This window comes from Mus caroli, chromosome 19, assembly GCF_900094665.2.
Source record: "Mus caroli chromosome 19, CAROLI_EIJ_v1.1, whole genome shotgun sequence".
Taxonomy (NCBI): domain Eukaryota; kingdom Metazoa; phylum Chordata; class Mammalia; order Rodentia; family Muridae; genus Mus; species Mus caroli.
The window spans coordinates 1,440,030-1,455,785 of record NC_034588.1 but is presented as its reverse complement, the minus strand read 5'-3'; the positions used below and the strand labels follow the sequence as shown (position 1 = coordinate 1,455,785).

At 44.8% G+C, this 15,756-nt stretch overlaps 1 protein-coding gene across 1 annotated transcript in view; it reads left to right on the top strand.

Moving 5' to 3' along the window:
• The first annotated feature begins 10,367 nt into the window (after positions 1-10,367).
• The window catches only part of C19H11orf80 (chromosome 19 C11orf80 homolog), a 74,135-nt gene continuing 68,746 nt past the window's right edge, over positions 10,368-15,756 (top strand). The window contains exons 1-2 of the mRNA XM_021151260.2: positions 10,368-10,850; positions 12,834-12,972. Of these exons, the coding sequence (XP_021006919.1) occupies positions 10,371-10,850; positions 12,834-12,972 (619 nt within the window). The 5' untranslated portion in view covers positions 10,368-10,370. The remainder of the gene's footprint in view (positions 10,851-12,833; positions 12,973-15,756) is intronic.

Genomic DNA, 15,756 nt, shown 5'->3' with positions numbered 1-15,756 from the left:
GCACCAGACCCACAGCGAGCACTCAGTCCACGGCACCAGAGCAGCTCCCGCCCATAGTGAGCACTCAGTCCATGGCACCAGAGCAGCATCCCGCCCACAGCGAGCACTCAGTCCACAGCACCAGAGCAGCATCCCACCCATAGTGAGCACTCAGTCCACGGCAGCCATTGTTTTACCAGAGTCCAACTTTACTGTACTGTTTCCCAATTTGGAAAGGGAAAGGAAGCATGCTCAGTAGACAGAATGCTGAGATTACTTGTCTCAGCTCTGCGACTGGGTTGCTTTGGAAACTTGTTCTTTCTCTCTGTGCTGAATCAGTACAGTCAATGACAAAGAGAACCTCTGCTTCCTTTTCCTGTGAGCTGCCAAAGTGAATGGAATGATATCCACCTAGCGTGCTGAGCTGCTCAAAGGATTCAAGTTTCCTGCTTAGGCTAGCCACAGCTCAGGGGAAGGTCTTGGCTAGACTGTCATGCCTCGAGTTAGAGCTGGATTTTCAGTTCTGTGTTACTCTTCAGCTTTATTCTTCCCTCTCATGATTCTTCTGGCCCCTGTTCTAAATCTCATCCCCCACCCTCATGGCCCTCACTCCTGGTGAGCTCATAAACACATTTAAGTGTGAGCTTAAAAAGCAGGCAATGCCGGTCCGTGGTGGCGCACGCCTTTGATCCCAGCACTCGGGAGGCAGAGGCAGGCAGATTTCTGAGTTTGAGGCCAGCATGGTCTACAGGACAGCCAGGGCTATACAGAGAAACCCTGTCTCGAAAAATCAAAAAGAAAAAAAAAGAAAAAAAGCAGGCAATGTTGATGGCCTGTCCGTGTTGGCACTGTCCTCCTTCTCCCCCTCTGTCTCCTTCCCTTGGTTGGAACTGAACCCATGGCCTTGTGCTTGCTTGGTTAGTATTATACACTGAGATGCAGCCTTCTTGAGTCCTCTGTACCCACTGGCTCTGCTTCCTCAGCTATAGCAACCTTGATCACAGACCAAGAGGATCTGTGATCCGCGGTGATCACAGACGGTAATCAAACAATCGCTCATTATGACCAGAAAGCACATTCAGTGTTACAAATGAAAACTTCAGATGCTAGAAAACAGTTTAGCAGAGAGCAGGAACCTGGATAAAGAGGACTAAAAGAGGGTTCTCGTCGTTTGACTGAGATTGGAAAGGAGAAGCACTGACAAGGTGGAGGGAGAGTGGCGAGCAGTGGTAACAACGCTCACGACCATGGCTTTTCTTGGGGTTCACATTACACTTCTCCCTCTCCTTTCTTCACTTCTCCCTCTCCTTTCTTCCTCTTTTCTCTCAGAGTCTCACTATGTAGCTCTGCGTAACCTGGAATTAACTAAATGACTATGAAATCTAGACCAAGCTGCCCCCAATTTATTGGGATTCTCTTGCCTCTGCCCCTTGAATACAAGCCTATCTTATTTAATTTTTTAAAAGATATTTTTAATACAAAAGTGGATGCTCATTGTCATCTATTGGATGGAACACAGGGCCCCCAATGGAGGAGCTAGAGAAAGTACCCAAGGAGCAGAAGGGGTCTGCAACCCTACAGGTGGAACAACAATATGAACTAACCAGTACCCCCAGAGCTTGTGTCTCTAGCTGCATATGTAGCAGAAGATGGCCTAGTCAGCCATCATTGGGAAGAGAGGACCCTTGGTTTTGCAAACTTTATATGCTCCAGTACAGGGGAAAGCCAGGACCACAAAGTGAGAGTGGGTGGGTAGGGGAGCAGGGCGAAGGGGGGGTATAGGGGACTTTCAGGATAGCATTTGAAATGTAAATGAAGAAAATATCTAATAAAAATTGGAAAAAAAGATATTTTTTATTTTCTATGCATGGGTGTTTTGCCTGTATGTATACATGTCCACCATATGTGTGCCTGGTACCCACAGAGGCCAGAGGGTGTTCTATTCCCTAGAACTGGAGTTGCAAATGGTTCTGAGCTACCAGGCTGGGGCTGGGAACAAAATCTTCATGCTCTTAAACCCTGAGCAGTCACTCTACCTCCCCCACCCCCACCCTCCGCTTTAACTTTTTTAGGAACATGGAGAGGTAAACATTAAGCCCATTTCACAGATAAGAAAATGAAGACACTGATAGAATGCCATACCCAGATCACTGAAATGGAAAAGGAATACCTCAGTTCAGGGTGACAGGAATTTTGCCCCAGCGCCTGGCGTTTACACAGCTGCTGGGATCTGAACTCAGGGCCTCATGTTTGTACAATAAGCACTTTACCCACCAAGCCATCTCCCCAGTCCCTGAGGCGACTGATTTACTGCAACCTGGATATATCTTTTACTCCTTGAGGCTCCTTACAAAATGGTCATCAATGATGCTATTTTTATTCTAGCTGCTACTTAGTGTCCCTCTTGGCATTGGCGACAACTCTTTGCTTATGGTCGCCATACTCTTGTTTGTTTTTTTTTTTTTTTTTTTTTTTTTTTTTTTTTTTTTTTTTTCCTGTGGGCCTTTCCTCTCTGTTTTTTTTCTGCTTATTACTTGCTTCTGATGGTGTTAGTGTTTTGTCTAGGCCTTTTCTTATTCTGTGTCTCTTTTCTGGACCATCTTATTCTCTGGGCAGCTTGAGTGGCATCTTTAATCCATCATTCTGACAGAGAACATTCACCTGCTGAAATCCTTAGGGGCTTTGTGGCAAAGCTTACATGCCATGTGTCTTTCTCCAGCCTTACCTCATTGCTCCTTAGTTTATATCATAACCACATGGGACTCTAGACATTTCCCAATATGTGTGAGATTTTTGAAGATGCTTATTCATAGTGGCACAGGCCTGTAATGCAAGCATTCAAAGGCAGAGGTGGGAGGCTCAGAAAGCCACACAAGGCCAACTTGACTGCATAGAGAATTCAAGGCTGGTCTGGTTACGGATTCTGTTTGAAAGCATGGTGGGGCAGCATTTGGACTTGCTAGTTCACCTAGGTCATTCCCCATCTTTTCTGTGTAGGTTTCAACTTCGATGCCACTTTTTGATTTGTTTGAAACAAGATCTTAGTATGTAGGCCCAGTTGGCCTGAAACTCAATGTGTAGATCATGCTGGGATTTGAAGTTGTGATTCTCATGCCTCTGCCTCGATTCTGGGATTACAGTGGTGCATCATCCAAAGCTCCATACTGGATCATCATTGCTCACATTATCTTTCAAGCTGTGAGCACCATGAAGAAAGATAACACCCTCGTTTCATAGGCTTGTAGATACCTGTGCAAGAAACTAATGCATGAGAGAGATGACCTTGGGAGGGAAGAGGATTCTGTATTGGAATTAGATGAAACTGACTTTTTTCATATTAAATAGTATGATGCCATTGTTTGTGTGATAGTGCTGGGGATGAAACGCAGGGACTTGTGCATGCTAGGCAGATGTTCTGCCTGAGCCACCACACCCCCAGCTTCTGTCCCAGTTATTTTATCTCCAATCTGTATCCCAGCATTTAAGCAGCAGAAAGCTGGACTGCTCTCCGAGTTACATTCTTAACGTTTAAAAACTATACTAAGGCCATGTGAGTGGTGCATTCCTATAGCTTCAGCTACTCAGTAGGCTCTGAGAAAGGAGGATTGCCTGAGCCTCGAAGTGTGTCTCAAATCAAATCAAATAGAATCAAATCAAATCAAATCTACAGTAGGATGGTATTCTTGAGACATTTGGCTCTTCAGTTGTAAGAGCCAGGTGCTTTAGAGAGATTTTCATTTTTTTTTTCACCAGAAGTTTCCTTTAAATATCAAGAGACAGACAGATCCGGTAAGCCTAAAGTTCAGAGATTATTCCATCATCTGTTGATTAGAAAAGGCATGAGGAATTTCACATAGAAAATATGACAGTTTCTGGGACTGGAGCAGCACTGGAAACTCTGAGGACAGGAGAGCAAGAGTGTTCCCATGCCTTTGACACAGCCAAGCAGTGGAGGACGAAAAAGGCGTGGACTCTACTCCATTCCTGGAACTCTAGAAGACACAGTGTGAAGACACAGTCTGTCAAAATACCTGATGCAGTAGTGGGCAATGGTCTCAGAGTATCAGGAGTACTGTCTGTGTAGGCAAAGGTCTGGGGGAATCCTCCCTATTGACCCCGCCCTAGTCTTCCATATCATCCTCTAAACCTGGATCTCCTTGGCTCCTTGATATTTGGAGGAAATTTTGAAAAGTTCCTTGGTACTCATCCCCTTAGAAGTATATACAGTGTGTTGGGACACGATGGGAACTAAAAGCCAGGATGCTTGTGGGGTTAGTGTGTGAATGGCTCAGGCCAGGGTCCAGATGGGAGTTCATCAGTCACAGGACGAGCTGTGGTGGCAGTTAGAAACCATCACTGTGCTTCAGCTACTAAGCCCACAGAAGCTACCTGGTAGGGACCTCCGCTGCAGACTCAGTGGCCTCGCCATCCAGTGGCCAGGCTCAACTGAAGGAAGCCGCCATTTATCAGACAAGGAAGACAGAAATGTGCAACTTGGCCTTAGTGCTCCTTCCTTGGTGTTAGAGTGACATAGAACCTCTCAAGTAGACAGCCTCAAGAACGGAGCTGGTAAGGGGATCCTAAGAGACAGAGTTTAAAGCCTAAGACTGCGTGGGTTGTCTTGACTTTGTCAGCCTCATTCTTTTTCATTCATAGAAATGGGGGCTGAGAAGTAAAATTACATTCTTTCCCACATGGGTGTTTGATTTGTGATTCTAAACAAGCCTAAGGAAAGGTCTGAAAGGTGTGCTCCCAGGGGAGCACACACCTTCAGAGAATGGGCTAATTAACATAGACCAGGGTGCCAGGGTGCCAGGGTGCCAGGGTGCCAGGGTGCCAGGGTGCCAGGGTGCCAGGGTGCCAGGGTGCCAGGGTGCCAGGGTGCCAGGGTGCCAGCTTCAGGCATGACTTGCAAAGGATGGACATGTGTTGGAAAGCAAGTCTGCACAAGAAACTGCAGGTAATGTTTTAGTCCAATGTGGCCTTTTGATAGATGGGGGCAGTTGCCATAGGGCACAAAAGGACTGAAAAGAGTCCCACCTTAAGCTTTCTTTTGCAAAGTAGGAAAGTTTTGGGGCCTAGGAACCCCAAGGGCTGAGTTCTCTCTAAGCAGTGCTTTGAGCACATGCTGGTATTGACTAAATGGGGAAACTGAAAGTAGAGGACACTGAGGTATTACAGCCATTTATCTCTGCCCAGTTTGGATTCGAAACAGCACTTACTTATTATGTTCCATCCCTGCCAAACTATTTTTAACTTGAAAACCTAAATGCCATTAAAAACTGGGCTCATCTGAATGATCTTGACCCATCTAAGAGCGGGCTGGGATCAACCATGATATCCAGCAACTTTCACCTGTCAATAGTGAACCATTTCTTCCTTCTAAAAAGCTCATGCCATTAACCCCTGGGAGGATGGAGACCCAGGGGAAAGTGAATGCTCTCAATCATATCATGGAAATAAATTTGGCAGCATATATTTACTAATAATAGCTGAAGGGAAGTTGGTGACGGCTCCTCGGTTAAGTTGTACTGGAATTTGTGAGTTGTTCTGGGAAACCTACAGTGCCCATATCCAAGAAGAGTCAGGTTTCCGTCTATCTTTAAAGCTGTAGACATTTAGGTCAGTTTCCAGTGTCTTCGCCCAATTCACTCACATTGCGGTATACTTAGTTGTTCTATTATTCCCATCTGAAACTTCCTCATGGCAAGGACAGCAGACTGTGCTCTCATAGGCCTTGTTTGAACTCTGGTCTATCACTTTCTAGTTGAGTGACATTAGAAAGAGGAAAGAGCTTGTCTGAGATTGAATTTCCTCATCTATAACAAACTGGATAGTTTTGGAGAAGGATGCTGTGGTGAGAAATTAAATAAAACATGGCAGGTATGAGACACTAGGTGCCAGATATGCACTCAACAATGTTTGCCTAGTATCATTATTTTGCATATGGAGGCAAAATTTGCCTCCAGGAAAATGTAATATATGAAAATTTAGATTTGCATGAAAGGCAAATAGGGGAAGTTTGTGTATTAGATAAAGATTGTCCAGGTCTGGCTCGGTGGATCTCAAGCCTGTAAGACCAGTGGCTTGGGAGACGGAGGTGCGATGAGAGGCTCATGGCCTGCCTGGCCCAGAAAATGAACTCAGAGCCAGCCTGGACAACTTAGTAAGACAGAGCTTGTTTCAAAAATAAAAACTGAAATGAGGAGCAAAAAGCAGCTCAGGGTAGAGTGCTTGCCCAGCATGTATGGAGCCCCCGGGTTCAGTGCCCCGCCCCCACTTCCATTCATGAAAGAACTGATAACAGGGTTTTTAAAGGAGTCAACTTCTCTGTCTAAAATGATTTGATTCACACAGAACTGGTTTAGACAATGTTTTAGGGATACTACATGTGTGCCAGGCTCAGGTCATCTATAATACAACCATTCAGGCCAGGTCTGAGCTACTGTGACAGGTTAACAATAACCATACTAAGTACTCCCCAGGGCCTTTTATGACGGGATTAGATGGATTCTCTGTGGTTTCAAAGGACAGATCTGTGACTAATGAGTGGAAGCCATGGGGCTAGGGAAATGGGAAAAGATGATAGCTCCTATGACAGAAAACGCCTTCCAAACCACTGCTTTCCAAAGTGCAATGGCTTGTGGTGGCAAATTTCCAAATGTAAGACATTCAAGTAGACACTAGCTATCAACCTGAGTGAGGGACGGCTTAACTATTGTAGGAAATGAGGACATGGAATAAGTCAAGTGTTTCCCAATCTTAAGATTCTCTGCCTTGGATACTAGGAAAAGACAGGAAAGAAAGTGGCTGTCCAGGCGGAGGGAAGGGATTGGAACATTGCTTCTCTGTCTGGGAAATACTGGATTAAATGGCCTCTAAAATTGTTTGTAATTTAAACATCCTAACTCTTATATTGTGTCCTAGATGCTATTTTAACTATATCCCTTGGAGATATTTCTATTTTAATTGTGGGAGATTAGAACTTAACATCTGAAGTAAGTGCTGAGATGGGAAGGAGGTAGGCACCCAGACCCTTCAGGTTTTTGATCCTATAACCTCTTCTCAACTTGTGAAAATGACAGCTGGGGAGAGAGAAGACAGCCATGAAAGTCAGAGCGGAATAAAATCAAGGCTCCTTTAGAGTGAGTGAAAACTCAGCTCAGCTACATTCCAGCTCACTGGCTTTAAGACTGTGTAGGCTGGAGCTCCTGCAGAACTGCTTTGGAATGCTGGTCTCAAAGACGGACCCAAGACTGGCTATGGCACCAACATCTTTTTAATGGGTCTCCTAGAAGATGAATCTTTGTCCCGATTTGCCTACTTGTCTTTCAAATCTGACTGGCCTTTAGACCAAAGGCTCAGCTGCTTCCACACCTTGGTCACAAAGCGAACTTCCTTTCTAGTGTGTCTCAGCGGGCAGGGCAAATCCAGCTCCGTTTACAGAGAAGGTGAAAGCCAGCTGGGGCGGGGGACACCTTTGTGACATTGTGATTTTGTAGGGTTTGCTTTTGTTTTGTTTTTTTTTTTCCCAGCCAAGGAGAATCGATACGGAAAGCAAAGACCTGAAGTCTCCTGGCTGGCCCTGCACCTGCTGCTGGTCGGTGAGAAATCAGACTGCGTGAAGGGTGACTCAGCCAGGAAAGACAGGAAGCCACGCCGTACCACAGCCAGTCATGTTAAGAAGGAGAGGAAGAAAAGCATAGGGATGGGGGCGGAGAGGAAACTATTTTAGTTACGTAAGCCTTGATATTGCCCTTTGCCTGCAAATCTTAGAACAGATGTAGCCATGAACTGGTATGGAAGTCAGCACCACTATGACCTCTGGTGCTCCCAAACATATCCCTCTGAGGAAGCGTCCCTATCGGACCCCTGATGGGAAGTCAGTGGTGAGGTTGCCCCAGATTCTATGCTCCAGGTGGAGAAGGCCTCAAGAAGGTGAAGGAATGAGCTAATCTGAGCTCATGGCCCCATTTGCAAGGATGTGATTAGTGAAGAGGCACCTGGGACCTGCTCCATTTCAGGAAACCCGGTTATGGGAACTGGGGGTGGGTGGGACAGACTTGTCTCAGGACCTGAGAGAAGTAGTTAACCCTTTCTCATTGTCTACGTGGGAAACAACTTCTTGCAAACAGTTGCTTGTTTCCCACAGGAGGAGGTCCTCAAAGGAACCCTTTCCACAATGGTTTAACCACGAGGGTTCCAGGGACACCTTCAGTCTAAATTCCTAAGGTCGAGCTCTTTCAGGACATGCGAAGGATCTGCAGGAGCTTGAGAGTAAGGAACAGTCTGAGGAGTTTCTGGAATACATGTAGAGAACACGTAGAAAACAGGAAAGGCATCCTAACAGTCGCTAGGATGTCGCTGCCTGGCAGTATTGTTTATGGCATTCTAGATCCATTCAAGCTGTCTTTTTGTCTTTTGGGGGTTTCAGAGTCAATCTGGGGCTTTTAGAGTAGAGTCTTTACTGTCCAGGAAGGGATTTGTGTCTCAGAACAATCAGTATCAGAAGCAGACATGAAACACAAATCCAGTTTCTGAGTAGGCAGAGGAATGACAACACTCAGCCCGACGCAGTCTCAGGATTGGTGAGAACGAGTCCCTGAAAACGGGTCAAGTAAGGTGCCAAAGGTCAGGACTGGAATACTTCAGTTATGCACAAAGGCTTCTCCATTGACCTGGTTGACTGTATGACCTGACCTTAGTCGGTCATTTAATTTCTTTGGTCCTCACACATCTTAATCTACTGATGATAAGTGGTCCCCTCAGCAGTCCCTTCTGACTGTAGCATTTACTGGCCGGAGGAAAGAAACTGAGTAGGCATGGTTTCACGACACGCTATCCAACACCATATAACTACTACGTCCGAACAGGTTGGCAACACAGACTGACTGCGTGAGAAAGTCCAGTGGAAGCTGTGGCTTATTCACGTCAGGTCTGTGGTAGATGAGGGGATCACTTGCCTTGGTTCCTTGGATCTTGTAGAGGGGGTTAGCATTTTATGGTAACATCAATAATCTCACAGTACAGAGCTGCCAGGCAGCTAGGCAGGTGGCATCCAGGTGGGAGAAACACTGGGTAGAGAAGTGGGAAGAGGACTTAAGAGATGCTTTTGTTTTAAGATTCTGACTTGACATTTACAAACTGGGTGCTAAACAGCCTGTCCCTGGAGCCTCATTTTCATTGTTTATAATACCTGTTACATAGATGATTACTTTTAATAAGTGGAGCTAAGAAGTAGAGTGTGGATAGCACAGAGTCAGGGCTCAGCAAATGTAATCAAACCTTGCCTATTATCAGAATAAAAAACACGGCGTCCTGAAGGTGGACCCTCATATAAAAGGCTCCCCCAACTCTGGTCTAGATTTAATATAGAAAGCACTCTCTCCCTGGCCACCTCTGTTAGGTACATGCCCACAGATGGAAGAGTGTTGGGTGCTCCCTGGACCTTTATCCCTGGGGTTTATTCCAAGGAGGAGGGCTGGAAGCCAGGACAACCAACTCACCTCAAGTACTGTGCCATTAGCTATCATCCCTCCACCCTTCATCTCCAGTGGTATTTTCAAGGAGGAGCATTTCTGCTGAGCTGACATTTTCAACGGGAAATATTTTTAAAAAGAGATGTGAAAAGGAGGGAAAAACTCCAGCGACCTCCCAAATGCCAGCTTTTTATCAATTCTGATGATTAAAGTGAATATTCCAGAAGTAAAGGCCACCTCTCCAGTATGTCTGGCTGTGAACACCTGAGATGGGGACCAGGGGCAAGAGCTCTGAGTGCACTGGAAAAGGGTGTACTTCAGGTCCCAAGAGACATGTTCTTTAAAGGAGCACCAAGGTTGTGTACTGGGCAGGCACTCTGCCAGCGCCACAGCCTGTTCTGTCTAATCCCAGCTTCTGCAGAGGAAGAATTTTCTCTAAAGGAAAGCGGCCAACGCCCTGTTCCACCCTTCTCCTTGGGTAACTCGTTGCCAGGCAAGAATCTCTCAAGCCAGCATCTTCTTTTGGCAGCCCAAGGAACAATCTGTCAGATTCCCGATAGTTGTGAGCCTAAGTCCATCTCACTAAACCCGTTCTGCGCCTGTAGGACCATCTCCCTTGCTTCCAGCTAGAGACACTGAGAGCTGCTTGTCAGCCACACGTTCTGTGAAGTCAAACGTGGGGGAAGGAAGGATCTGGTGGGAACTGGGAAGCTCCTAGGATCCTCCTGGAATAGACTGGGGAGAAGCTTGGGGACAAGTTGCCAGGTACAATATAGTAATTGCGTTTTTAACTTCAAAATAAATTTCTTAGTATTTGTCCCAAATCTTATTGCAAGGTACACATAATACGGGGTAAAAAGGTTGTTCACCTAAAATTCAGTTTTAATTGGCACCCATATTTCCCTCTGTTAGATGTGGGAAGTGGAGCCTGGTCCCAGGCACCGCCCGCAGAACAGAAGGCAAAGCCATCTGGGGTCTAGAGCCAGCTTGGGAATCCTGCACTACGCAGCCGCAGCAGCCCTGGAAAACGCCGAGGGCGGACAGAGCGCTTTGAAAAGGGCCGAGGGCCGTGTCTTGGCGAGACCGTGGGAAAGTCTCAGGAGCAGTCGCCGCCCGGCCTCTTCCCGGCTCGCCTCCAACCTTGGCAGATGCGCCACCTGTCCTCCCGCCCACCCGCCTACGGATGCGGGCCGCCTCGGGCAGCTCCCGCAGTGCGCAGGCGCGGGGGCTGGGGGCGGGGCGGACGCGCGGTCAGGCGGGAAGGGACTGCCCGGCGTGGGCGCCCTCCCGCTCGAAGCCCTAGCTGAGGAGGAGGTTGTGACCAACTGGCAGTCCCAGAGCTGCAGCCGCTCTCCTTACGGAATGGAGAGGACGGCTTTGGCTGTCTGCGAGGTGATGCTGGGAAGGGAGAGAAAGACACTTCTGAGAGGAGGGCATTGTGAGGAGATCCTCAAAGTTTGGGCGGAGGGATCTGGCAATTCCTGAGGTGGAGGAGAAAATGCCGTGAATGTTAGAAACATTAAAATCCCTCTTTCTTTGGGACTGTGGGAAGGGCCTGAGGTATGAGGTGCAGGACCACCCATCAGCCTCGTGGGTCCTTTCTGAGGAACCGATGTGTTCCGTGTTCCGGGCTTTGCCTGTATGTGCGCTAACATCACCACCGAAAGCCGAGGACCTGAAAGGTCACCAACTATGGTGATGCCAAATCTGGGGTGATTCTGAGAGGGGGCTTGGAGGTTGGCCAACTGGAGTTTTAGCGTTTTCTATCCACCACTGATGAGAGGGGAGTTGGAAAGGTGAGAAGGAAATGTGCCACCATGGAAGGGTGGATCAGGGAATCAGGTGGTAGGCAAGGGGGCACCAAGCCGTAGGAGAAGGTGTGATATGCTCTCGGGGCAGCCTCCGTGAGGTGTGGAGGGTTGAAATCAGGGCTCGTACGTACATACATACATACATACACACACACATACACATACATTCCTATACATGTGGACAGGGAACTGTTTAGTTCTGGAAGATAGCATTGAATGAACACCTGGGCCAGCTAGCTACATGTGTTCACACCATTGCTGAACTTGGCAGCCATTACCTAATGGGACACTTAACTCCGGGCCTTCTAAAGAACACTGCACAAATGAATACAGAATTATAGGTTCTGAGATAACTTGGAATATTCCTGGTCCTTGGTGTCTTCTTTGTCATTGTCAAAGGAAGTTGGGGGATTAGATTTAACAAGATGACAGAACCTGGGATGGAACTCAGGGCTCTGACTCACCCACCAGTCAGTATTCTTTTCCCAACTGCTATCATTACACATAAAGGCACTGGAAAAAATCTGAACAGAGAGAGCACAGGAAAAATGTGAAGGAAGATGTTAGGCTGTAGAAGTGTCCGGAAACCATCTTCATAATTTCTGGTACAAATTGGAATCTTAGTTACCAAATTTGTTTACTCAGAGCTCCCTGCCTTAAAAAAAAAAAAAAAAGTGTTGGCTAAGAGATTTGTTGGTTTGGGGCCTTCTAAAGTTGATTTCCAGCACCCTGGTGGCAATGCGTGCCATCTGACCTCCATGAGCAGCAAACATGTGGTCAATGTATGTATATACTGACAAAACACTCATACACATAACAATAAGACTTTTAGGCCATTAAGGTAACTTTTGCCTTTAACCCCAGCATTTAGGAGGCAGTGGCAAGATGGATCTGTGAGTTTGAGGCCAGCTTGGTCTCACATTGTGAGACCAAGTTGTGAGGTGTCCTGTGGGTGCTGGAACAGCCAAGTGCTCTTAACTTACAGTCCCTTTCCAACATTCACAAATAACATAGATAAGTATTTATCTTATTTTGATGTTCAAAAATGATGATTTACTGAATGAAAAAGATAATTCATAACTAGATACCACTCTTTTCCATAGTTGGCTTTTATTTGGGCAAGAAAATAAAAAACAAATTGCAGTTCATTTTTAAAAAAATTTTTGTTTCTAGGTGAATTTACCCAGCAACTTTTTTTTTTTCAACACAGGGTTTCTCTGTGTAGCCCTGGCTGTCCTGGAACTCTCTCTGTAGACCCAGGCTAGCCTCGAACTCAGAAATCCGACTCCCTCTGCCTCTCAAGTGCTGGGATTAAAGGCGTGCGCCACCCCTGCCCAGCAGCAACTTATTTTCTTAATTTCCTGTCTTGGTGTGCATAATATTGAATTATACTGTCTACTTGCATATTTTTTGTGTTTCGATGCCATGATCTGAGCAAATGTAAGTCTGTCATTTCATAAGCAGAATTGCAGTATTTTATAATAGAGTTTTAATTGTATCATACAAGTTTGCTTAGGACCATGATTTTAAAGGTTATGTTTTATCTGAATTGTGCTCTTTTCAGATTTTAAGATATTTAATAATTCACTGGAAATGTGAAGCAGGAACAGCAAAGGGAACATTGCTGGATGGGCAGCTAGTGATTTCCATAGAAGCATTACGTTCTAAGCACCTGCCAGATTCTCTGCATTGTATAATAACTAGTAAGTAAATTATCTGTTTTGTTTTGTTGTGAGGCATAGCATAGTTTGTATAAAATTTTCAGTTTGTCACTGTCTCATTTCTAGTGTAGTTATAAAGCGAAATGACTTTTATAGGTATTTGGTAATAGATTTGTAAGTGTGCAATATAGGGAAGATAAATAGGACTATAGCTTTCTTAAATTAAAATTGCTCAAAAACAATTTTGCTTTTGCTCATAGTTTTATCTTTTTCACAACAAAATCATATCGATTTTACCTTTTTTGGCAATTGCAAAAAAAAGGGGGGGGCAAAAATAAAGGAAAGGGGGGTAAAAAAGAAAAGAAATGATGTGTATATTTTTACCCCCAAACCCCATTGCATGGGCATTGAGAGCGTAATGGACTTCTTCAGCATGTCAGGCATAGATGGCATTTGCATTTATATATCTTCATGTAGTTATGTTTGTAATCTATCAAGAAAAAAGGTGATTTGCACTTGGCACAGTGTGTCATTATAGAAACCTATTTGGAGAGCAAGACTTTGTAGTTATTTGACTTCTCACAATAATTATTAACATTCAGTTATTAATATTCTAGATTTTCTGCGTATGTGCGCACAGCTAACTGGCTTTTTAAAGAAACAGTGGCACATACTTTAATCCCAGCATTTGTGAGGTAGAGACTCCTCTCTTAAGTTCTAGGCCAGCCTGGTCTATAGGATGAGTTCCAAGACAGCCAGTGCTATGGAGAGAAACCCTATCTCAAAAAAAATTTAAAAAGAAAAAAAAACCAGAAACGTAATTGGTATATTATAGTCTCATGTGCTTTTTAGTAAAGTGGTCAGTGTTTTGTGTTAGCATGTAGAAGAGATCTACTTCATTTGTTTGTTTGGATTTTTTTGTTTTTGTTTTTTTGTTTTTGAGACAGGATTTCTCTGTATAGACCTGGCTGTCCTGGAACTCACTCTGTAGACCTAGACCAGGCTGGCCTCGAACTCAGAAATCCGCCTGCCTCTGCCTCCCGAGTGCTGGGATTAAACCACCACTGCCACATTAAGAGCAATACTTTTAACCATATATTTGATTGTTTTTAATTACCTGTTTCTAAACTTATTTGTAATGTATTATCTTTTTCATTAAAAATGTTTATTTTTAATTTTTGTTTGTGTGTATAGGGATGTCCATGCGGATGTCCATACTTAGGAGATGATGGAGCTCCAGTTATAGAAGTTGTGAACTTGGTTTCTGGGAACTGAACTCTGCTTCTTTATAAGAGCCCTAAGCACTATTAGCTGCTGAGCCATCTCTCTAGCCCCTTAAATTTTTAAAAAGGCATCATTATTACTGGTTTTTGTTTGCTTGTTTTGTTTTTTTTGAGACAGGGTTTCCCTATGTTGCCCTGGCTGTCCTGAAACTCGCTCTGTAGATCAGCTAGCCTTGAACTCAGAGATCTACCTGCCTCTGCCAACTTGAGTGTTGGGATCAAAAGCATGTGCCACCACCACTCAGCTGTTATTGTTGGCTTTTAAAGAAAGGGCCTTGTGTGGTCCAGGTTGATATCTGACTCAACATATAGCCAAGGGTAACCCTACACTCGGGCTCCTCCTTCCTTTATTTCCAGAGTCCCAGAGTTACAGGTGTATGCTACCACAGCTGGTTTATGTGCTGCTGGGGATCCACGATGCCTGTTTACACTCGGCATTCTACCTACTAAGCTGTAGCATCAGTTTCTTCTTTTGATTTTCTGAGATAGGCTGGCACTGTGTGGCCCAGATTGTTCTTGAACTCCTAGCAGTACTCCTGCCTTAGCCTTGTGAGCCGTAGTGTTATGAGTATAAGCCACCATGCTGGCTCCAACGTGTTCTAATTTTGGTACTTTCTGTAGCTGATACATAACTCCTTATTTTGGGGTCTTCTCTCCATCATTAATCAGAGTGTTTCTTGATTTATTTTCCTCTTGTGTTGGATTTTGTTTTCTGAGTCCCAATTTCTTTATTTCTTGGCTTACTCACTGTTGTGGTGGCTGTTAGGTTTCAGCAGCTTCCTGACAAAGAGGGTTGGGAGGGTAAATTTCTTGAGATTTTGTGTTTCTGAGAATGCCTTCATTCCATACCTTTGGTAACTCAGCTGTTGCTACTGGAAATCCTGAAATCTTTATAATTATCCTGTACATGTCCTATTTCTCTTTTTCTCCCTGTAAGCTTATATAATACTTTTTTAAATCTTTGTTTCATTAGATGTAATAGATAATTTTGAAATTTCAGTGACTTAACAGATGAAATGTTTGTTTTTCCTTTATTTTACCACCAGGTTGTGTGTGTGTGTGTGTGTATGGTTTTTTTTTAAATGTAGAATCCAAGATCTTTCAGTCTTGTGGCTTCATGTTTCCCTGAATCCTCTAGTATCTCCCCATTCAGCTAAGGGTGGAGAAGGAGAGCCAGGTTTATCATTAAGCATAGGCTTGGAAATGACACGGGTTACCTTTGTTCCCGTTCTTCTGGCTGAGACTTAGTCTCATTGTCATAATTGCTCTGTGTGTGCAGAGGAGCCTATAAAACATAGTCAGGAAGAGTGGCTGAGAACCAGCAGTCCCTGCTCTTTGTTCTGACACTGCATGGTGCTGTCCTTGCTGCGGGTCACTTTCTCTCCATTGTGCCCGGTGCTCAGCCTTTTCACGTAGCTCGGGTCCTTTGGGTGTGGTACATTTTGCTTGCAATTCTTCTACTAAAGTTTCTATTATTTAGATAGTGGATTTATGGAATTTTCTTTTCTAAAAATTTCCCCCTATTTTCTTTTTTTTTTTTTTT